Source organism: Neoarius graeffei, chromosome 4 (assembly GCF_027579695.1).
Source record: "Neoarius graeffei isolate fNeoGra1 chromosome 4, fNeoGra1.pri, whole genome shotgun sequence".
Taxonomy (NCBI): Eukaryota; Metazoa; Chordata; class Actinopteri; order Siluriformes; family Ariidae; genus Neoarius; species Neoarius graeffei.
In genome coordinates, this window is record NC_083572.1 from 22,247,561 (window position 1) to 22,272,834 (window position 25,274).

Here is a 25,274-nt window from a genome sequence, read left to right on the forward strand (position 1 = left end):
GTGCCCACTCACACCTGATTGTCATCCCATTGATTGAAAACACCTGACTCTAATATCACCTTCAAATTAACTGCTAATCCTAGACATTCACATACTTTTGCCACTCACAAGATATGTAATATTGGATCATTTTCCTCAATAATTAAATGACCAAGTATAATATTTTTGTATCATTTTTAACTGTGTTCTCTTTATCTACTTTTAGGACTTGTGTGAAAATCTGATGCTGTTTTAGATCATATTTATGCAGAAATATAGAAAATTCTAAAGGGTTCACAAACTATATATATATATATATATATATATATATATATATATATATATATATATATATATAAACCAGTTACATTCAAGCATTCAACAGCACTGTGGTATAAAATATATATGCAATGTTGATTAGAGCTTCAGAGATATTTGAAGTTGGAGCATAGAGTTGTTTCTTATCAGTATGAGCTCTTGAATATTTTCTAAGTTGGGTTTGGGGGTTTTTTTGCCATTTTTCTCTGAACACTTTATCCTAACACACCTGCAAGGCCAAAAAGTAGCACATTCTCAGCCATAATTACTTGAAAATAGTTGACATTGTTAACAAGCCAGAGAACCCATAACCAGTAAACTTACTGGACAGTACATTTAGAAAGTATTCAGACATATCACATTTGCTTAAATAATCAGACCCTCAGACCTTGACTTGTTCAAAATTGAGATCAGGTGCATCCCATTTCTCTTTATCATCCTTGAGAAGTGTCTACAATTTGATTAAAGTTTACCCATAGTACATTCACTTGGTTGGACATGATTTGGAAAGGCATACCTTGGAGACGCCCGACAGCTGATACAAGCCACAAGGTCAAAGGAATTCTTCATAGACCACCTTTACAATATTGTATCAGAGTACAGATCTGTGAAATATACTGGGATTTTTCTACAGCCTTGAAGGTTCCTGATGCTTCCTAATGCTAGCACACAGCCAAGCTGAAGAAACAGGGAGAAGAGCTATATGGTGAGTGCTGTATGAAGATTGGAGAACTTTCTAGAAGGACAATCATCTCTGCAAAATTTTACTACTCTACTTAGGCTTTAAAGTTAGAGCTGTCAAACATTAGTCAAGGCACATAACTGCTTAATTAGAGATTGTCAAAAGGGCACGTAAAGGAGAAACAAGAGTATATTGTTTGATGAAACCAAGATTGAACACTTTAGCCTGAATGCTTGATGCTGAAATTTTTACATATCCTATGTAGGAAATCAGGCACTGCTTGCCACCTGGATCCACACTATAACACAGTGGTGGTAGCCTCATGCTGTGGAAATGTTTTTTAACAGCAGGTACTGGGAAGCTTGTCAGGTTAGAAAGAAAGATAAACAGATCAAATGCCAGAGACATTATTGAGGAAATCCTGTTCAAGAGCACCCAAGACCTCAGAATGGGGTAAATGTTTGCCTTCAAACATGACAATGACCTGAAACACACAGCCAAGATAACACATGCGCCAGTCAGAGCCCAGACTTGAACCCAACTGATTACCTCTGGTAAGACCTGGGGGGGGGGGAGGTTGTATCATTGTAGAAATAGTTTAAGGTGGGTGGAGCACAGAAGCATGGCAGGCCAGAACTGAGTTATCACAAACTCCTTTTATTTGCACTTTTCAGTGTCTTATTTTGCTCGCCCACACACACGCACACAAGTGTCCAGGTTGGGGAAGAGCTCCCTTCCTCTGCTCTTCCTCTCCTCTTACAGGGCACGGTCACTGGGGAAGACACACAAACACAGGTTAATTCCCATCAGGTGCAGTGATTCTGCCACTTACCTTCCCTGACTCCGCCCTCCATTCACAGACTGATGCTTGACCACACCCCCGCTGCCGCATACCCCCACCGCCCGACTCAGGCTGGGGAGCCGTCCGGCCTGCAGCTGACACCCCCCCCTTGACGGGAGAGGAAATCCGCCACGACCATCTGTGCCCCCTGCCTGTGGACCACCTCGAACTTAAACAGCTGGAGTGCCAGATACCAACAGGTGATCCACGCAGTGGCATCCTTCATGTGGTGGAGCCACTGCAGGGGCATGTGGTCCAAACAGAGAGTGAAAGGGCGCCCCAGCAGGTAGTAGCAGAGGGCGAGGTCCGCCCACTTGATGGCGAGGCATTCCTTTTCTATTGTGCTGTACCTGCCCTCATGCACTGACAGCTTTCGGCTGATGTACAGCACTGGAGGTCTTCCCCCTCCACCTCCTGGGACAGGACAGCCCCCAGCCCTCCGTTCGACGTGTCCGTCTGCAAAACAAAGGGGAGAGAAAAGTCAGGGGAGTGTAACAGTGGCCCCCCACACAGTGCAGCCTTTACCTCAGAGAAAGCTCGCTGGCATTGCTCTGTCCACTGGACCGGATCTGGTGCCCCCTTTTTAGTGAGATCAGTCAGCGGGCTGGTGACGTCCAAATAATTAGGTATAAACCTACGATAGTAGCCAGCCAGCCCCAGGAACTGTCTCACCCCTTTTTTGGTCTTGGGCCTTGGGCAGGCCACAATCGCTGCTGTCTTATGGATTTGGGGATGCACCTGCCCATTGCCCAAGTGGAAGCCCAGATACCGTACTTCCACCTGCCCAATCGCACACTTCTTTGGGTTGGCTGTGAGACCCGCTCACCTCAGCGACCTAAGGACAGCCCTTAGGTGTTCCAAGTGCCGTGGCCAGTCTCATCTCATCTCATTATCTCTAGCTGCTTTATCCTGTCCTACAGGGTCGCAGCAAGCTGGAGCCTATCCCAGCTGACTACGGGTGAAAGGTGGGGTACACCCTGGACAAGTTGCCAGGTCATCACAGGGCTGACACATAGACACAGACAACCATTCACACTCACGTTCACACCTACAGCCAATTTAGAGTCACCAGTTAACCTAACCTGCATGTCTTTGGACTGTGGGGGAAACCGGAGCACCCGGAGGAAACCCACGTGGACACGGGGAGAACACGCAAACTCCGCACAGAAAGGCCCTCACCGGCCACGGGTCTCGAACCCGGACCTACTTGCTGTGAGGCGACAGCGCTAACCACTACACCACCATGCCGCCGCGGCCAGTCATTACTATAAATAATAATATCATCCAAGTATGCAGCCGCGTAGGTGGCGTGGGGGCGGAGGGCCTTATCCATAAGCCGCTGAAATGTAGCAGGCACCCCAAACAGCCCAAACGGAAGCGTGACGAACTGGTGTAAGCCAAACGGTGTGGAAAAGGCCGTTTTCTCTCGGGATAGCAGAGTCAAGGGGATCTGCCAATATCCCTTTGTTAAATCCAGTGTTGAATAAAAACGAGCCGTGCCTAGTCGATCGAGCAACTCGTCAATACGAGGCATTGGGTACGCATCAAATTTAGACACCGCATTGACTTTTCTATAGTCCACACAGAACCGGACCGACCCGTCAGCCTTGGGAACCAAAACCGCCGGGCTGCTCCAGTCACTGTGGGACTCCTCGACGATGCCCATTTTGAGCATGGCCTCGAGTTCTTCCCGAACCACCTTTTTTTTGTGTTCAGGCAGTCTGTAAGGGCGGCTGTGCACTACTACCTCCGGGGGCATCTCAATGTGGTGTTCTATGAGGTGGGTGCAGCCAGGCAGGGGTGAGAACACGTCAGAAAATTCTGCCTGCAACTGGGCGACCTCCGCGAGTTGGGTCAGGGAGAGGTGGTCTCCACAGGGGAACGGAGCAGTGGGCGATGTCAATTTTCCTTTTTGAACCTCTGGCCCCAGCTCCACATTCTCTGGTACCACCAACACCAGTGCCACGGGGACCTCCTCGTTCCAAAGTTTTAACAGATTGAGGTGGTAAATCTGTAATGCCCCATCCCTGTCCATTCGCCTCACCTCATAGTCGATGTTCCCAACTCGCCGTATGACCTCAAAGGGTCCTTGCCACCTGGTGATCAATTTGGAGCTCGACGTGGGCAACAACATGAGTACTTTATTCCCTGGTGTGAATTCCCTAAGGTGCGTGCCCATTGTACAGATGGACCTGACATTCTTGGGCCTGCCACAAATTCTCCTGGGTTAGGTGCATGAGCATGTGGAGTTTGGCGCGCAGGTCGATAATGTATTGAATTTAATTTTTACTTGTTGAAGGTCCCTCCTCCCAATTTTCATGCAGCACATCTAGAATGCCACGCGGCTTAAGCCCGTATAATAATTCAAACGGGGAGAACCCTGTGGAGGCTTGCCATCAGAACAGCCGCCATAGGGTCCTCTGCCAGCTCGATGGCCTGATCCAGCGACGCCGGGCGATGGCACTGGACCCACTCCGCTGTTCCTTCCCGAAGTCGGGCGATGAATTGTTCCAGTGCCACCAGGTCGATGATTTGATTAGATTAGATTAGATTAGATAAAACTTTATATGATTCCCTCGGCATCACGGTTGTCGGCCCTCAGCCACCACCAGCAGGCGTCCCGGAGTTGCTGGCCAAATGCAAACGGCCGGCCGACCTCCTCCAGGCACAGCGCGCGGAAGCGCTGCCGTTGCTGCTCTGGGATGCGCCCCACACATTGGAGGATGGCCGTGCGGAGGTCGGCGTAGACCAGCCAGCTGTCAGTGGGGAGCTGTAGTGTGGCCAGCTGTGCCTTGCCACAGGAGGAGGCGTGCTGCGCGTTGTTCCACCAGCCAACCTCATGCCTCTGCTGCCTGATCGAAAAGGGCGAGGAAGGCTTCGGGGTCATCATGTGGACCCATCTTCATTAGGGTGAGGTGGGAAGGGTCCGCGGCGGTGGTGATGATGGTCCCTGCCAACGCAAGCAGGTGCCGGAACGCCTGGCGATCTTCCTGCTGTGCCAGCACCAGGACTTCGAACCGTTGTTCCTGTTCCTTCCGGAGGGCGACCAGTGCCTGGTGCTGGCTCTGTTGGGCCGTGGCGAGTGCATGGACCAGGTCCTTGAAGGGGGAGGACTCCATGAGGCTGTTCTCTTCTGTACTCTGTCCTAGGTTTCGGCACCACTGTAGAAATAGTTTAAGGTGGGTGGAGCACAGAAGCACAGCAGGCCAGAACTGAGTTCTCACAAACTCCTTTTATTTGCACTTTTCAGTGTCTTATTTCGCTCACCCACACACGCACACAAGTGTCCATGTTGGGGAAGAGCTCCCTTCCTCTGCTCTCCCTCTCCTCTTATAGGGCGCAGTCACTGGGGAAGACACAAACACAGGTTAATTCCCATCAGGTGCAGTGATTCTGCCACTTACCTTCCCTGACTCTGCCCTCCATTCACAGACTGACGCTTGACCACGCCCTGCTGCCACAATCATGTGGGATTTAATACTTGTGTAAATGTGATATATGTGTGATTTTTTTTATTAAAAATTTGTCAAAACATATTGAGTATAGGCTGCTGAAAAAAAGACTATCCATTTTAAACCAAAGCTGTAATGTAACAAAAAATGCCCCCTGCCCCCCCCCCCCCTTTTTTTGTTTTGTTTTGTTAGATGTTAGGTGAAGAGTTTGGAATTCTTTCTGAATTAACTGTATATTCAATAGTCTATATTCTAACACTGTTATATACACAGATTTCATTTTCATTTTAAATATACCAAGTGTAGCTCATGCTCAACTTGTAGCTATCTGGAAGTGTGCGTTTAATTAAACTGTTTTCTGCTCATATTGCTTGAAAAACTTCCAATGAATCAGATCAATAAACCACAAATAGATTATGATCACTTTACTTTTTGTAAAATGAATCCAGTTATTGATCTTACCACTACAGAGCAAATCCAGTAGAGCTCATTTATATGTCCTCCATCTATGACCGTGTTCTTAGTATGTGACGTGAGATGTGGCCGGTCTGCTTCTGATTAATTTAAGCAGAAGTGAGATCTGAGACTGACAGTTTTAGCCTGCTACTCTAAACCTGACGGAGATCCCCTGAGAATCATAGTTAGATCTGGCTAATGTAACCCCATCATGTGAGAGGTTTATAGTTCCAATATGACCGATTTGCCCTTGTTCCTACTTCTTGAGAGCTGTTTAATTGATTCACTAGAAAGTGATGAAAGGGAACCACTATTTTTCATTCTGAAAAATCTTTAGGTTAATTTTATTATAGGCTCTGAGTTTGAGGCTAACCCGAGGAGACATCTCTTTACAAATGGGAATGAGTAATTAAAATGACCAGTTGCAGGTTGTTGCATATGATGTTGATGCTGAACATGGACATTTTCTCTGAGACAAAAATCTTTGCTGTCTTTTGGGTATATCGCTAACTTTCTGAAACTGGGCCCAAGATATAAATTGGGGTTAACTGCATTACTTAGACTGAGCTCTGGGATTTCTTTTTCCTGGGAGTTTTGGAATTTAATGGAGGCTAATTAGAAGAGGCCTTTCTTATTTTTGTAATTAGCATGGTTAGAGTTTATCGTGTATATAATGAATGGGCATTTTCTCAGATGGTTTTAGTGAAATGAATAGAAAACAGGAACAAAAACCTTTGTTAGTGCTGAAGAATGTCTCACTTTATGGTAAAGGTTTTTGCTTAGTGCTTCTTAATTAGATAACACTTTAAAATGTAATCTTGGTTTTGTACTGCAGAGATGCCACTGGAAAGTTTCCTGATTTCCCAAGCACTGAGGATGGAGGATCAGCTTCCATATTTGCACAGAAGACACCAGAGGAGGTTTCTCTCTCTCTCTCTCTCTCTCTCTCTCTCTCTCTCTCTCACACACACACACACACACACACACACACACACAACAATAGGCCTCAGTATAGGATATGAAAATCTACCCATTAATGCTATTCAGATCTTTTATGTAATGTTAAATATCACAATTATTTATACTTTCTTCTAAGATTAGGGGCATTAATAGATCTCTTAATAGATCGTCCCAGTATGGGTGTAATACAAATTTTAGTTTAAGTACATTGTTAATTGTGCAGGTTGCTGCTGAGTTAATTGCTAAACAGCAGGAGAAGGAGAAGAAGTCCAAGGAGAAGAAAGGCAAAAATGCCATAAAGGAAAAGAAGAAATACAAGAAGGGGAAGACTAAAGGCAAAGGCAGGAAAGCTGATACAGCGGTAAGGTCATGAACTGTTGAAAATGTTGAAAATGTAAAGAATACACAAGCTTGAGAAATATAACAGAAGCCCTGATCATGCATTCATATCTAAGAGTTAGACACTGCTGATTTTGAGCATGTATTAATGTTGGGTGTCTTTAGTGGTCATGACAAATTGAGCAGTCAGGAATCTCAAAGGCCAAATCACACAGCTGGCATTCACATGCTCAGTGGGAGAGCATTTACTTTTCCCCTTTTTATAACGTTTTTCTCAAAGTTTTCTTCCATCACCCTAGTAACCTCGCTGGCCCAAATGACTTGAATTCAAGTGAACTGAAGTCCTCTTTTACTTCTGCTTTTTACACAGTAGGTTAATGTGTATTAAAATGAAGTGAACTTATTGAGAGACAGTTTATGTGTCATTACGTTCTTAGGATCTGTAGTGTAGGCCAGTTGACCATGTAGTACATTTCTCAATCACAATTACAAGTTCTAAGATAATAAAGGTGTGACTTTCCAGTTGTTATTTTTATCAAAGTGGTATGATGGATTGTTGCTGTAGGTTTCCAGCAGTACAATTCCAGCTGTGTACAAAACGGAAAACAAATATTATGTGGTGTTCTCACACACAGCTAAAAGCACATAAAATACCAAGCTTGAAGGAAAGAATGTTAATTCTTTAGCCCGAGGCTAGGATGAAGGATGATGAGGATGTTTATTCTTGAAGCTGCACTCGGCTGTCTCAGGAAAGGTGTGTCTCCAGTGTCCGGCTCTGTCATGATAACCTGTTAGCCTGTTCATTCTTAACTATTTCCTCAATAAATTCTGCATGTCCCTGAATATGACCAAGGACATATTCTGTGCTTCTAATTGTTTTTCTGGTTGAGAATGTTTTGTACAGTAGAGAGTAGTGTTTACGTCACATGGCTGCATAGCACAGTAGTAAGATTTAATCTGCATTTAAAATAAAACACCTGTTGTAAGGCTAAAGTTATCACACAAAAGATTCATGATGATAGCGTGAGAGGAGAAACATAGACCATTGGCAATTGTGTTTTGTCAACTTTTGAAAAAAATCGCTTCTGTTTTGCACAATACTGCAATGGAAACCCGGCTAATTTGTAGAAGTAGAAGGTTTTTGTTTTGGGGTTGTTGGGTTTTTTTTTCATACATGTATTTCATTTTCCTACTCTTAGAATAAACATCCTGTGCAAAATCTCTGCAATGCAACAAATAAAGCATGATTTTTAGAACTGACTTAAAACTGTAGTTGAGGTTTGTTAGAGGAGTTAAAGCAAATACTGTACATAGTACATAATACAAGTTTCATGTTAAAACTAAACAGAGGAGTAGTTAAATTTTATATAAAGTCAGGGTTCTTGTTCTTATAGCTCATATCTGCAGTACATAGTTTTAAGTTCTTTGTTTTGCAGCTAATTATTTTTCTGTTAACAGAGCCAAAAAATTCCAGTATAATTGGTCCATATAAACAAATATGAGCGAATGCACAATCTGATCAGCTTCCTTTGGCAAGTCACAATGTGCATTCATCAGCAGTTCTTTTTTCAATTTGGACTTTTTTTCTTTCACTGAACCTTCTACTTATCATGCAGTCTAAACATTTTAAGTGCTCTAAGACCTTCAGTATATCTACAAGTGTTCATTCTTGGAGCACTGAATCTGGACTGTTGTACTAATACCAGTAGTGGCTGACTGCAAAGCAATCGACCATTACAAATATCCACTCAAAGTGATTGCTGTCTGCAGTTATAGAATAGAGTCTTTGTTCCAGCTCTGGTTAATAACAGCACCTGTTATTCTCATCATGGAACTGAGCTACTGATACCTGCAGTGGACTGATGTGAAAGGTCAAATTTGAGCCTCTTCAAAAATCAGCACTTCCTGCTGAAAGTTGAGTGAGTCATTAGAGGGAATTTTCATCAAGGCTCTCATAGTTTACTCGGTGAAGTTAGCTTTGGTTTTTAGTGCCTCTGAAAGGCTATGGCTGTGTAGAACTGAAGTGTGGTAATATATCACTGATAACTAGGTACAGCTCCACTGCTCAAATGGGAGCCACTATGTCTAATAAAAACAACATCAGGAGGGAACATACCAGTTTATCCAGGCTGGGTTTAGCCAATATTTAGTCCCCTTAACCAGCTGTCTGAATTTAATCAAACTGGAGCCAATAATTTGTTTGCTTGCTAAACAGGCTCTGTGCTCCAATAGTAAAGCCTGCTAGATCCAGAAGAAAATGCCCTGCCTTATGCCATGACCACATCCATACATCTCTGGGATGTATTAAGGAACACTTATGATTCTTCTATATTTCCAGACAGATTTCTGTCTCTACTAGGGCCCCTTAACCGCTAATGGAGAAATGTGTTTAAAAGCAGAGCAGTCATAAAACAAAGTGTGTCAGGATGCTTTAATCCTTGTAAAAACACAATGTTGCTCCTGAAGGGAGACATGCTCTACAACCCGGCTGCATGCAACCCGCAAAACAAACATTTGTCTGAGTGTATGTGGACAGTGATTAGATTTTAATGTGCGACCCCCAAAAGGGGGAAGGAAAACATGGGCAGTTGTAAATCATGCTCACAGCATTATGCCCTGCTCCCCTGCCAGTGATCGACATCATTAACCCAGTGACTCTGGGTATCACAGTGTACCAGAGTATCACACCCTGGCTTTGATCTCTGTTCCTTTCAGCAGAAATATCCATAACTCACCATGTAATGTCCCCAATAACTCCCAAAGGCCTTCTCTATTTCTAACATTAGATTTCAGCACACCATGCATGGGGTAATGGATGAAAATGGCCAAAATACAGAGAACGCTTTTGTGTTTTGCAGCAGGAGGAGGAAGGATGGAAGATGAGCCCCAGTAACTTTCTGCCAACTGTGGTTGAAGGAGTTAAGATATACAGAGGTGAGTGATGGAAAAGGGGTATATGTTCCACATGTCGCAGTGTTCCATTGTATTGTACTTGGTTTCATTTTAGAAAAATGGGCACTTTTTTAGTAACATCTACCTTATATGTTACTATATTGGCCACATATTGGCCATTTTATCAGGTTTACTTACCTACATATACTAGTGCATCTAAAAAATTAGAATATCATGAAAAAGTTCATTTTTTTATAATTTAATTCAAAAAGGTAAAATTAATATATTCTATATTCATTGTCGGCTGTCCATCGCGAGCAATGATGGCTGCTTCATTAGGATGCACAGAAACACGGATGAGCCGCAAGGCCTGCACTAAGAGCGCACCAGACTAATTCTCCTTTCTGAATGAAGTGCCTTGCACAGTAAGGTAAGACAAATGATGTCATGTCCCCATCATGTTGTCTCTCTGGACCTCCAGACCTGATGCCAAGTGGTGCACAAAAGTGCCACAGGCCTGACGGGTATGGAAGGTGCCCTGCAGTGACAACTGACTTGCCGAGTGATGCCATCCATTGGCCATTTGAGTGGCTCTTCCACATTCCATCAGGTTGTGTGCCATTGACCCTGTTGGGTTCATCTGCCACATTGCACCGAAAAGCGCCCTGCTGCCAGCGCTTGGTGATGTACTATTTAACCAATAGCTGGAACTCAGGCAGGTGCTACCACTCCGGGTCAGAGTGGACCTGGGAGCAATGGTGATTAAGGGGTAACTCCAATTTCCCCAAGACTCAAGTCCTCCCAAATGTGAGACTCTCCACTGGTTGCAGTTTATAGTCATAACCAGGGCTAAATTCATATACAACTAAATTAATATAAGGGATAAAATTAGCTCATGTCTTAAGTCATTCAAATTCTGTAAAGCTGCTTTGGGACAATGTCTATTGTTAAAAGCGCTATACAAACAAACTTGACTTGACATATACCATTATATTCATTATAATGATATATGTATATATTCATTACACAAAGTGAAATATTTCAAAACTTTTTTTGTTTTAATTTTGATGATTATGGCTTATAACTTGAGAAAATCTGAAATCCAGTATCTCAAATTATTAGAATATTTCCTAAGATCAATCAAAAAAAGGATTTACAAAACAGAAACGTCCAACTTCTGAAAAGTATGTTCATTTATATACTCAGTACTTGGTTGGTGCTTCTTTACCATGAATTACTGCATCAATGCGGCATGGTATGGAGGCCTGTGGTGCTGCTGAAGTGTTATTGAAGTCCAGATTGCTTTGATAGCAGCCTTTAGCTTGTCTTTTGGGTACTTTTGGGTCAGGTGTTTCTCATCTTCCTCTTGACAGTACCCCATAGATTCTCTATGGGGTTCAGGTCAGGCGAGTTGGTTGGCCAATCAAGCACAGTAATATTATGGTCAGCAAACCATTTGGTTGTAGTTTTGGCACTGTGGGCAGGTGCCAAGTCCTGCTGGAAAAGGAAACTGGCATCTCCATAAAGTTTGTAGCCCCTTTCCTGAAGACATCTATGCTCTTGATGCACTGGCATCAGCCTCAGTCCACTCCTTGTGAAGATTTCCCAAGTTCTTGAATCAAATTTTCTTGATAATCCTCTCAAGTCTGTGGTTATCCCTGTTGCTTGTGCACCACTTCCAGCCAGTTTTTTCAGCAATGACCTTCTGAGGCTTACCCTCCTTGTGGAGGGTGTCAATAATCGTCTTCTGAACAACTATCAAGTCAGCAGTCTTCCCCATGATTGTGGTTGCATGTCCTGAACTGGACCGAGAGATACACAGTATTTATTCTGTTTTACTCAAACTCGAAATGGAATATTCTAATATTTTGAGATACTGGATTTCTAATTTTCATGAGCTATAAGCCATAATCATCAAAATCAAAACAAAAAAGGCATGACATACTGTATTTCATTTTATGTGTTATGAATATAGAATATATGAAAGTTTACCTTTTTGAATTAAATTATGAAAAAAATGAACTTTTTCACAATATTCAATTTTTTTAAAATGCGCTAGTACAGTAGTTGCTATATTCCTGTATGTGTGAGTATTATAGCTCTTATCTACTGCATGTTACCAGTTCAATTTGACTTGACTCTACTTGTCTTTTTTTGGTTTTCCATTGGGTAGAAGTTGTGGATAATACCTGGTACCCAGTACCTTTTTTGGTATCACCTCCATCACCAAAATGTGACGTGAAAATACTAGCCACTTTATTAGACACATGTACCTTGTTTTTTTATAGATCTTTTTTTCCATACACAGTGTGTGCTATCATCCTCTAGACCTTTGTGTGTGAGCATCAGTTCCTCACCACAGGTCTGCAACTGTTCTAAACCTGACATTGAGGTGTCTAAGGCTACATCCACACGACAATGGCAACGAGATTTTTTTTTTTAAATATCGCGTCCACATGGGCAACAGATCAGTAAAATATCAGGTTCATATGGCAACGCAACGCTTGCTGAAAACGATGCAATACACATGCCACACCTCTATGTGCACTGTAAGACGGTCCCATCGGAGACACCAAAACAATAGAAGAAGTAGACGCATGCGCATAAACCCCTTCTTCTGTAGCATTAGCCACATAAAGTTTTGATTATTAATCAGTAGCGTAAAACGAAAGATGTGGAAAGAGGAATGAATGGGAGTAGATGGAAGCCGGTACGCCAACATTCTGATATCCTCCAGAATTCTTTAATGGTCCAGAATAAATTGAATGCTACATGTTGATGGATTACTTTGTTCTTCTACGCCCTTTTTGAGGAATGTATTGTCGGACTTAAACCAACATCTGAAGAGGTGAGATCGCTCCTTTTTTTTTCCTGTTTGCTGGCGGGATTGTTTTTGTTTTTGGAAAGCGCACGGGCGGTGCGCGGTTTGGTACTGCTTCCGCAGTGTTTGGACTAAAGACTCTGCCCTAAGGGCTATTCTCTCACTCTCTCACTCTCTCTCTCTCTCTCTCTCTCTCACTTTGCACCATTACACAATAAATATTCACAGTGAAAATATTTTGTAAGCGCGTTTCATGAACCAAGTTATAGGATTTGTTGACAACTCGCATCAAGTTCATTACACTTCTACCCAGCGTGAAGCACTGACAGTCATGTGGTTGTGACGTCTTCGTAAACAAATCCGTTCTACTCATCCAGACAACTTCGCAACGGCGCCGTTGCCAGATTTTTTCACTCTGGAACCCATTCTCAAAAGATTTCATTTTGGGCACCCAAAAGGCCAGTGCCATGTGGACGCCAGGCCGAAACGATAAACAATTTTATCAGATTCACCTGAATTCGTTGCCGTGTGGACAGGGCCTAAAAATACCAGCAACACTGCTATGCCTGACACACTCAGTGCGTTTACATGCACATAGAGAAAATCGAATTTCTGCCGTTGCTCGACTGAAATCGAAGTTCTAAATGGCATGAAAACACCTTAGCTAGGCTGAAATTGAACCGAACTTGATTTCTCGTAATCGAGCTATACGACTGTGGCAGCGGGGGCATGGTCAAGCGCCGGTCTGTGACAGGAGGACGGAGTCAGGGAAGGTAAGTGGCAGAATCAGTACACCTGATGGCAATTAACCTGTGTTTGTGTGTGTCTTCCCAGTGACCGCGCCCTATTTAGGGAAGGAGAGCAGAGAGCAGACAGACTCTTCGCCGGACGAGACGCTAGCCTGTGTCTCTAGCCTCCGAATTAACGTTGTGTGAACTGAAAAGTTTGACAATAAAAAACCCTATACGAACCTGATCTCTGTCCTGCCGTCCTTTGTGCTCCACCCACGCTTAGCGAACCGCTACAGTGGTGCCGAAACCCGGGAGAATCCAGAGTGGAGCACCAGCCGATCAGCCCCATGGAGTCCTCCCCGTTCGCCAACCTGGTCCACGCCCTCGCCACGTCCCAGCAAAGCCAGCACCAGGAGCTCGTCACCCTCCGGAAGGAACAAGAGCGGCGCTTCAAAGCCCTGGTGCTGGCCCAGCAGGAAGACCGCGAGGCGTTCCGACACCTCCTCGCGTCGGCGGGGTCCACCAGCGCTCCGGCCACGGGCCCGTCTCCCCTCACCGTCACCAAGATGGGTCCGCAGGACGACCCCGAGGCGTTCATCACGCTATTGGAACAAGTCGCAGAAGCCTCAGGGTGGCCGATGGAGCAGCACGCGGTGCGCCTCCTCCCCCTCCTAACGGGAGAGGCACAGCTGGCCGTGCTACAGCTCCCCGCTGACCGCCGGCTGGCCTACGCGGACCTCCACCGGGCCATCCTCCAGCGCGTGGGGCACACTCCAGAGCAACAGCGCCAGCGCTTCCGCGCTCTGCGCTTGGAGGAAGTCGGCCGGCCGTTCGCGTTTGGCCAGCAGCTCCGGGACGCCTGCTGGCGGTGGTTGAGGGCTGACAACCGCGACGCCGAGGGGATCATCCAGGTGGTGCTGGAACAATTCATCGCTCGCTTACCAGCAGGAACCACGGAGTGGGTCCAGTGCCACCGCCCGGCGTCGCTGGATCAGGCAGTCGAGCTGGCGGAGGATCATTTGGCAGCTGTTCCGGCGGCAGGACAGCAGACGGCGTCTACTCTTCTCTCCTCTTCTCTCTCTCTCTTTCCCCCTCCTTCTGTGTCCTGTCCTCGCCCCATTCCCCCACCGCGGAGGCGGGGGCCGGCACCACCCCAGCCGGCCCGCCGCACCCGCGGTGCCCTCCCGTTTCTCACTTCTGTGTCTGTCTCTCCCCCCCCTCAGGTGAGTGAGCCCCAGAACACTGGTGCAGAGGGAAAGCCCGGGCCGGTTTGCTGGCGCTGCGGGGAGCCGGGCCACCTTCAACAACAGTGCACGGCAATGGAAGTGGGCGCGGTGGTTCGGATCCCTGACACGCCAGAGGCCGCCCTCGATCGGGCCGGAGCGTATCGCATACCGGTGAGTATCCAAGGGGCTACATATCAGGCGTTGGTGGATTCTGGTTGTAATCAGACCTCAATTCGCCAAAGCCTGGTGCAAAACAAGGCATTGGGGGGAGCACAGGGGGTGAAGGTGTTGTGTGTGCACGGGGATGTTCACCGCTACCCTTTGGTGTCAGTCCACATTTTTTTCAGAGGGGAAAAAGGTATAGTGAAGGCGGCGGTTAATCCTCGCCTCACCCACTCTTTAATTTTGGGGACTGATTGGCCGAGATTTCGGGATTTGATGACACACTTAGTCAAGAGTGGGTCCTGCCATTTAACAGGGGGAGGTTCCGGTGTCGCTTTGGCAGGAGCAGCTGTCGCAGAGCCGTCTACGTCATCTCCGCGTCAGAGTGAGGAGCCGCCGGCCCTTCCTCTCTCTATTGGGGAATCCCTCGCCGATTTCCCATTGGAGCAGTCGTGAGACGAGACTCTGCGACATGCGTTTGACCAAGTGAGAGTAATCGATGGTCAAATGCTCCAGCTGAACGCCACCCCATCCTTCCCCTACTTCGTGATTATGAAGGATAGGTTATACCGAGTGACACAGGACACTCAGACTAAAGAACGAGTCACGTAACTTTTAATTCCAAAGAGCCGCCGGGAATTGGTATTCCAGGCGGCTCATTTTAATCCCATGGCTGGACACTTAGGGCAGGATAAGACACTAGCCCGAATAATGGCCCGATTCTATTGGCCGGGGATTTGCGGCGATGTTCGTAGGTGGTGTACGGCATGCCGCGAATGCCAGTTAGTAAATCCGGTGGCCATTCCAAAAGCGCCTTTGCGCCCCCTCCCATTAATCGAGACCCCGTTTGAGAGAATTGGGATGGATCTCGTCGGGCCATTAGATTGGTCAGCACGAGGGTACCGCTTTATATTAGTTCTGGTGGACTATGCAATGCGATATCCGGAAGCAGTGCCTCTGTGCAATATCTCAGCACACAGTATTGCGGAGGCACTCTTCCGCGTTATCTCCCGAGTTGGAATCCCGAAAGAGATTCTGACTGATCAAGGCACCACATTTATGTCACGGACACTGTGCGAACTGTATGGGTTATTGGGGATTAAGCTGATCCGCACCAGCGTGTATCACCCACAAACGGACGGTTTAGTGGAACGGTTCAATCGCACCCTCAAAAATATCATTAAAAAATTCGTGAGGACGCACGTAATTGGGATCAGTGGCTCGAGCCCTTGTTGTTCTCAGTGTGAGAGGTCCCCCAAGCCTCCACGGGGTTCTCCCCGTTCGAATTATTATATGGGCGTAAGCCGCGCGGCATCCTGGACATGCTGCGGGAAAATTGGGAGGAGGGACCTTCACAAAGTAAGAACGAAATTCAGTACGTTATGGACCTCCGCGCAAAACTCCACACACTCACCCACCTAACCCAGGAGAATTTGCGGCAGGACCAAGAACGGCAAGCCCGCCTGTACAACAAGGGTACGCGCCTTAGGGAGTTCACACTGGGAGATAAAGTACTCATACTGTTGCCCACATCAAGCTCCAAATTGATCGCCAAGTGGCAAGGGCCCTTTGAGGTCACACGGCGAGTCGGGGACGTCGACTATGAGGTGAGGCGAACGGACAGGGGTGGGGCACTACAAATTTACCACCTCAACCTGCTTAAACTCTGGAATGAGGAGGTCCCCGTGGCGTTAGTGTCGGTGGTTCTGGAGAAGGCGGAACTGGGACCAGAGGTTCAAAAGAGGGCATTGACATCGTGCACCTCTCCGGTCCCCTGTGGAGACCACCTCTCCCCGACCCAACTCACGGAGGTCGCCCAGTTGCAGACCGAGTTTTCGGATGTGTTCTCGCCCCTGCCCGGTCGCACTAACCTCATAGAGCACCACATAGAGACGCCCCCGGGGGTAGTAGTGCGTAGCCGCCCTTACAGGCTACCCGAACACAAAAAAAGGTGGTTTGGGAAGAACTTGAGACCATGCTCGAAATGGGCATCGTCGAGGAGTCCCACAGTGACTGGAGCAGCCCGGTGGTCTTGGTACCCAAGGCCGACGGGTCGGTCCGGTTCTGTGTGGTCTATAGAAAAGTCAACGAGGTGTCTAAATTCTATGCGTACCCGATGCCTCGTATTGATGAGTTGCTCGATCGACTTGGCACTGCTCGCTTTTATTCGACGCTGGATTTGACGAAGGGATATTGGCAGATCCCCTTGACTCCACTATCCCGAGAAAAAACGGCCTTTTCCACACTGTTTGGTTTGCACCAATTCGTCACCCTTCTGTTTGGGCTGTTTGGGGTGCCCGCTACGTTTCAGCGGCTGATGGACAGAGTCCTCTGCCCTCACGCCACTTATGCGGCCGCCTATCTGGATGATATCATCATCTATAGTAATGACTGGCAGAGGCACCTCGAACATCTGAGGGCCATCCTTAGGTCGCTGAGACGAGCGGGGCTCACAGCCAACCCAAAGAAGTGTGCGATTGGGCGGGTGGAAGTACGGTATCTGGGCTTCCACTTGGGCAACAGGCAGGTGCGTCCCCAAATTAATAAGACCCCAGCGATTCCGGCCTGCCCAAGGCCCAAGACCAAAAAGGTGGTGAGACAGTTCCTGGAGCTGGCTGGCTATTACCGTAGGTTTATACCTAATTATTCGGACATCACCAGCCCGCTGACTGATCTCACTAAAAAGGGAGCACCAGATCCGGTCCAGTAGACGGAGCAATGCCAGCGGGCTTTTTCTGAAGTGAAGGCTGCACTGTGTGGGGGGCCACTTTTACACTCCCCTGACTTTTCTCTCCCCTTTGTGTTGCAGACCGATGCGTCGGACAGAGGGCTGGGGGCGGTTTTGTCCCAGGAGGTGGAGGGGGAGGACCGCCCCGTCCTGTACATTAGCAGGAAGCTGTCAGTGTGTGAGGGGCGCTACAGCATGATCGAGAAAGAGTGTCTGGCAATCAAGTGGGCGGTCCTCACCCTCCGTTACTACCTGCTGGGGCGCCCTTTCACCCTCTGTTCGGACCACGCGCCCCTCTAGTGGCTCCACCGCATGAAAGATGCCAACGTGCGGATCACCCATTGGTATCTGGCACTCCAACCCTTCAATTTCAAGGTGGTCCACAGGCCGGGGGCGCAGATGGTTGTGGCGGACTTCCTCTCCCATCAAGGGGGGGGGGAGTTGGCTGCAGGCCGGATGGCCGCCCGGCCTGAGTCGGGCGGTGAGGGTATGTGGCAGCGGGGGCATGGTCAAGCGCCGGTCTGTGACAGGAGGGCGGAGTCAGGGAAGGTAAGTGGCAGAATCACTACACCTGACGGCAATTCACCTGTGTTTGTGTGTGTCTTCCCAGTGACCGTGCCCTATTTAGGGAAGGAGAGCGGAGAGCAGAGAGACTCTTCGCCGGACGAGACGCTAGCCTGTGTCTCTAGCCTCTGAATTAACGTTGTGTGAACTGAAAAGTTTGACAATAAAAAACCCTATATGAACCTGATCTCTGTCCTGCTGTCCTTTGTGCTCCACCCACGCTTAGCGAACCGCTACAACGACCTAGATTATGCGATTGTAGCCGAGCTACTTAGTGCATGTATACCCTATCGAGCTACGTAGTCGAGCTACTTACTTCAGCACTGCCCCTTCCAGAAGTGACAAGTGACGAGACCACAAGCAGGAAACACAACAGCCTCGGTCGAAAAAAAAAAAAAACAGCCTCGGTCGGCATGACCTTAGCCGCCACTTTATTAGGAACACTTCTGTTCGTACATACAAACTACAAACACTCTTCTTGTGAACATGGAACTGATAACTTTGTTTATACTCTTGAATAGCTCTTCTTCATGACGACAACCAACACGATGGGGCGTGTAGCGCCACCTGTGGCTCGGGTGCACAATGTACCTCACACAATAGCTCGATTTCCTTGTGTGCATGTAGGATTGGATTTCTCTGGCACCCCTGCTGACCCTTTGCTCGATTACCGACAGCAGCTTGATTTGGATGTGCATGTAAACGTACTGACTCACACCACCAGTGCAAAACACTTCCATATCAGTGCCACTATTGTGCTGAGAATGGCCCATCACCCAAATAACTGGTCAGCTGTCCATTGATCAACAGGGGTGATGGAGGGCTGACACACTGTACGTAGCAACAGATGGGCCACAGTCAGTAAACTGTGTACCAGCAATGTGAACCAATAATGTAGGTTTACTTGATCAAGTGGCTACTGAGTATGCACTATATTGGGTAAATAATATAGGAACCACTGCCTTTTTTGTAATTAGTCAATCAGTTTCAGTTGTAATAGCTGCTCAGCTGTTTCTGTCTGCATTATAAACCCACATTTATTGTGCCATTTCAAATCTGATGTCCTAGAATACAGACAGAAACTAACTAAACATCCTAATTATTTGCTACGCTGTTTAAAACTGCACATCTGATGCCATTATTATATAAGTTGTGTGGATGGTAACCTGTTAGTGTCCCAACCATGGTTTATTCCCAGAGTGTGGCCATCGAAAGTGACCCAGATCCAGCAGTTACTGAAGATGAATGAAGGTGTAAATGAAATAATGTGTGGCCATTTTCATGTGTAAATAAAGTTAGCATTCGGTAACAAGTCAGAAATATATGTGCAAGGGGTCACTAGGTGAATGTACCTTTCATGTCTATAATACAGTACAATGCCCACTGATGATAGGGCTGTAGTCGGGGGGAGTGGTCCAGAGCATTCTCTCACCTGCTTAAAGCCTCTCTCACACTCCCATTTTTTCTCTTTTCTAGCACTTGTATGCCATGATTGGAGTCTATATCTCCTCACCTTAGTAAACACTTGCTTACTAAACTCACCCACAAGTGATCTTCTGGGAATAATATCATATTTACATGCTAAAATTCACAGAACTATAATTCACATGCCCAATAATGTCTGTGGGTGAAGTATCTACAGCTGCACAGGTTAATGTTAATGAGAAGTGTTACTATCTGTCCAACCATTTTGGCTCAGAAAAATCTGTAGTTCCCTGCTGAACCATCTACAATCCATCAGCTGCATAAACTTCATGCTGTCTGGCCAAATGCCTAATTAAAATGCCTGAGCCCCAGGGTTCTTCTTCTAAGATCTATATCTGTGTGGGTCTCTCTGTTAGACAGCCAGAGACTTTCTGTGGTATAGTGAAAGAAAAATCAGTATGACTACCTTCCAACCCCTTGACGGCATGAATGTGTTTCTGTAATGAAGCGTTACTTTCTGTTTGACTTTAGCAGGAAGTGAGTATCCCAGGTCGTGCTTCTGTAGCCCAATGATCCATGCTGACAGGAGAGAAAGCTGGACCTCTACAAATCTCATGTGCAAGTGTGTGTATACATAAATGTGTCAATGGGGAGCAATTGGTGCAGCTGTGAGAAGGAAGTCAGCGTTTAATCAAAAACAAGTCAAAATTCACTAAATTTCCCATCTCCTGGATACTTCACTGTAGAATTTCTGAAAAGTAAGCCTTTGTTCCTGATGTCAGGGCTCTGCATACAGCCCATGCCTTTCTAATTCTAAAACCCAAAAAGATCTCTGTTAATGCAAAAATATCCATAGTTAGAGTTCAACATGTCAGGTGTTATCATTGTTAGAATGTGAAAGGGTCGGAGTTCAAGCACTCTTATCATAGAACAGCTCATCCATCTTCTCTCCTTACGTATCTATCAGAAGAACGAAGGTTAGGGTGAGGCCCTGTTTTGGGTCAGCCATCACCTCCTCCTCTTCCTTTCCTCTCCTCCCTTCCTTCCTCAGAACTGCAATCCACCTCCTTTTGCTTTAACACCACCTCTCACTTGTAGACCTGTAGGTCTGAACACAACAGACCTATGACACAGACATAATTGACACAACATGTTTCTGTATTTTTCTGATTTACACTTGTAGAACAGATTATCCCACAAGAACTTTATGAATCACAGATTGAAATCAGTCAACCTTTAAAAAATCGCATAGGCTTACTTTACAAGAAAGTCTTATTAGTCTATTCATGGGGCAAAGGTTACACTTTTTGTGCATGAACACATGGTGCATCTGAAAATCAAAAACAATTCCATGAGGCACATCACTGCACAGCTGCACAGCATCTGCCCCTTTCACTGTTACCACTTTTGGCTAATCTAATGGAGATATAGATGTGCACTTATATAGTTGAGTGTGCTAGAGTAAGGGGTTTCAATAGCTCTGGTAATAATGGTTAAAACACTCTTTGATGTGGTCATTGATGCTTTGTCTTCATTTGGGACTGTATGTTTGTGTATATAGGATAGGCATAACAGCAGTTAGATACAATGGAAAACCTACATAAGAATGGTGAAACAAGCATGTGTATCAGTGGTGAACAGTATTTGCTTTAAGAATTCAGTGTATCTATGCTTTAACTAGCAAAACAAATGTAAAGCCAATATATCACAGTGTGGACATCTTAAATTATGCAGATTTAACAAACAACCTTAATAAAATAAAACAGTCTCTCTAGCATTCTGTAACCACACACAAACACTAATAAAACATTCAAGAGGCTCATTACAACCTCCACCCATCCATTATCCGTAACCGTTTATCCTGTGCAGGGTCACGGGTAAGCTGGAGCCTATCCCAGCTGACTATGGACGAGAGGCAGGGTACACCCTGGACAAGTCACCAGGTCATCGCAGGGCTGACACATAGACACAAACAACAATTCACACTCACAGTCAGTTTAGAGCCACCAATTAGGCTAACCTGCATGTCTTTGGACTATGGGGGAAACCAGAGCACTTGCAGGAAACCCACGCAAACACGGGGAGAACATGCAAATTCCACACAGAAAGGCCCCCGTCAGCCACTGGGCTTGAACCCAGAACCTTCTTGCTGTGAGGCAACAGTGTTAACACTGTTGCCTCACAGCAAGAAGGTTCTACATCACAGTGTCACCCTCGTTACAACCTCTTCAATCCCAATTTAGAACAGATACTGTAACCATAGTGCTTTAGAGCCACTATGGCAGCACCTACAAAATTCTCCTCTCTTGGACATTCTTCGGTATGTAAAGAATGAAACATTATGGAGTAAAGCGTATTCATTATTCACCCCAAAGTTCATTATTTTTCCATAATAGTGTCAGTAATGTCGTCGAGAGTGCCAGTCCGAACCCAACTACAAACATGGCCATTCAGAACTACAACACCCACGAACCACAGCGCCCTCTATCACCTGTTTATTAAATACACCTGTCACTCGTTTCCTGGTTCATCAGCCCCTGCTATATAAACACCTCTCACACTCTCACTTGATGGGAAGTATCGTTCAGTGTTCATTCCTGTCATGCCTTAGCCTTTATTCTACTGCCTGCTTTATTGCGTTCTCGGCCCTTGCTCTCGTATCTTTCTTGTTATTTTCTAGCCCTGTCCACATTGCTCCGTCTACCAATCAATCAACCCTCACCTGTCACATGACCTTGATTCTAGTCTTGCATTTTGGCTTTGTTTCCAGTTTGCTTTCCCTGCTCTCCCCTGCACATACAGTGTCTTGCAAAAGTATTCATCCCCCTTTGTGTTTGTCCTGTTTTGTCGGATTACAAGCTGGAATTTAAATGGATTTTTGAGGGGTTAGCACCATTTGATTTACACAACATGCCTACCACTTTAAAGGTGAAAATTGTTGTTTTATTCTGACCCAAACAATAATTAAGATGAAAAAACAGAAATCTGGAGTGTGCATAGGTATTCACTCCCCCAAAGTTAATACTTTGGAGAGCCACCTTTTGCTGCAGTTACAGCTGAAAGTCTCTTGGGGTATGTCTTTATTAGCTTAGCACATCTAACCACTAGGAATTTTGCCCATTCCTCAAGGAAAAACTGCTCCAATGCCTTCATGTTAGATGGGTTGCATTGGTATACAGCGATCTTCAAGTTATGCCATAGATTCTCAATTGGACTGAGGTCTGGACTTTGATTAGGCCATTCTAAGACATTTAAAAGTTTCCTTTTAAATCACTCCAGTGTAGTTTTAGCAGTATGTTTAGGGTCATTGTCCTGCTGGAACGTGAACCTTTATCCCAGTCTCAAACCTCTGGCTGACTCAAGCAGGTTTTCCTCCAGAATTACCCTGTATTTAGTGCCATCCATCTTTCCTTCAGTCCTGACCAGCTTTCCTGTCCCTGCAGATGAAAAATATCCCCACAGCATGATGCTACCACCACCATGCTTCACTGTAGGAATGGTGTTCTCAGGGTGTTGGGTTTGTGCCACACATGGCATTTCCCATGATAGCCAAAAAGATCAATTTTATTCTCATTTGACCAGAGAATCTTCTTCCATGTGTTAGGGGAGTCTGCCACATGCTGTTGGGCAAACTCCAAATGTGTTTTCTTAAGCAATGACTTTTTTCTGGCCACTCTTCCATAAAGCCCCACTCTGTGGAGTGTACAGCTTAAAGTGGTCCTGTGAACAGATACTCCCATCTCCGCTGGGGATCTTTGCAGCTCCTTCAGTGTTATCTTTGGTGTCTTTGTTGCATCTCTGATTAATGCCCTCCTTACCTGGTCTGTGAGTTTTGGTGGGCGGTCTTCTCTTGTCAGGTTTGTAGTGGTGACATATTCTTTCCATTTTGCTATAATGGTGCTCCCTGGTACATTCAAAGTTTGGGATAATTTTTATAACCCAACCCCAGTCCATACTTCTTCACAACTTTGTCTTTGACATGTTTGGAATGCTTCTTGGTTTTCTTGTTGCTTGTTTAGTAATGTTGCAGAGTCAGGGTCCTTCCAGAACTGGTTGATTTATATAGACATCATGTGGCAGATCATGTGACAATTTGATTGCACACAGGTGGATCTTAATCAACTAATTATGTGACTTATAAAGTGAATTGGTTGGATCAGTTCTTATTTAGGGGTTTCATACGAAAGGGGGTGAATACCTATGCACACTCCAGATTTCTGTTTTTTTTCATCTTAATTATTGTTTGTGTCACAATAAAACAAACAATTTGCACCTTTAAAGTGGTAGCCATGTTGGGTAAATGGTGCTAATCCCCCAAAAATCCATTTTAATTCCAGCTTGTAATGTGACAAAACAGGTCAAATACAAAGGGGGATGAATACTTTTGCAAGATACTGTAAGTGCCTGCACCTTGACTGGATACTTCGCCGCGATGGATGCAGCAGAGGAGGCAAGGCAAACTGTTCTGAGCACTCAGGGACACCTCTTGGGGGGGGGGGGGGGGATCAGCAAATGCTCACTGATCTCAGCACCAAGATGGCTCAGCTAGCTGCCGTGATGTCGCAGGCCCTCCCAACATGCCCCAAAATCCCCCCAAGTTCTGCGCTTTCACTTCCATGCCCAGAGAAATACACCAGGGATGCGCACAGCTGTAAGGGATTTTTGCTTCAGTGCTTCATGTACTTCTCTATGATCCAACACATCTCAGACAAACGTAAGATCGCAAGGTTTCTTTCGTTATTGACTGGCAAAATGATGCAGTGGGCCAGCGCAGTGTAGAGGAGTGGAGGGGAGCACACAACCTTGTATGATCATTTCCTCACACTATTCAAGCGTGTGTTTGATCATGAATCTGAGGGAATTGAGGTCGGTGAGAGCCTATTGATCATCACACAGGACTCTAGGAGAGTCGCTGACTATGCCCTAGATTTCTGAATTCTCGCAGCAGCCAATTCTCGAGCCAGCCCTAAAAGCTGTTTTCTACCAGGGGTTCCACCCTGCTGTATTGAGTGAGCTGGCATGCCGTGATGGACATCTCACCTTAGACGCCCTGACTGAGCTCATGATTCCACTGGACCATCTACTCTCCAGTCACCCATCACTCAAAGAGGAGGCCATGCCCACTTCAACCACCGATGCTCCCACACCCATGGAGGTCTCACAAACTCATCTGAAATGCTCCAAACGAGATCGGAGGAAGAGAGAGGGTCTGTGTTTCTACTGCGAGAGTGATAAGCAACAGATTATTCAGTGTCCAGTCCGCCCACCACGCACCAGCTCTGCGGAGACTGAGGTGGACCCGGTGAGTCCAGTGAGATCATTTCAAGGCTCCTGTATTGCTGAAACTGCCTTCCTCAACCCACATGCTTTCGGCATTTGTTGACTCAGGGGCGGAGGGGAACTTCCTCAACAGCTCAGTCATCCAAAAGTTCAGTTTGCCCACAAACCCTCTGCAGAGCCCACTCAGCATCAGGACAATTAACGGAGGCCCAATAGGGGATGGCCTTGTCACCACCCGGACCGCTCCCGTGCACATTCAGGTGCTAGCCCTCCATTCAGAGCTAATCTCACTCCTAGTTACCAGTACCGTACATCATGATATCATTTTAGGTTATCCTTGGCTGCAGCTTCACAATCTGCTCATCTCCTAGCAGAATAAGGAGATTCTCCATTGGTCAGAACTGTCTTCAGCATCCTC

General features: G+C 46.1%; 1 protein-coding gene across 1 annotated transcript in view; it reads left to right on the top strand.

Moving 5' to 3' along the window:
• The window catches only part of iqca1 (IQ motif containing with AAA domain 1), a 139,977-nt gene that overhangs the window by 41,472 nt on the left and 73,231 nt on the right, over window positions 1-25,274 (top strand). The window contains exons 7-9 of the mRNA XM_060918410.1: window positions 6,564-6,648; window positions 6,912-7,049; window positions 9,886-9,961. Coding sequence (XP_060774393.1) covers window positions 6,564-6,648; window positions 6,912-7,049; window positions 9,886-9,961 — 299 coding nt within the window. The remainder of the gene's footprint in view (window positions 1-6,563; window positions 6,649-6,911; window positions 7,050-9,885; window positions 9,962-25,274) is intronic.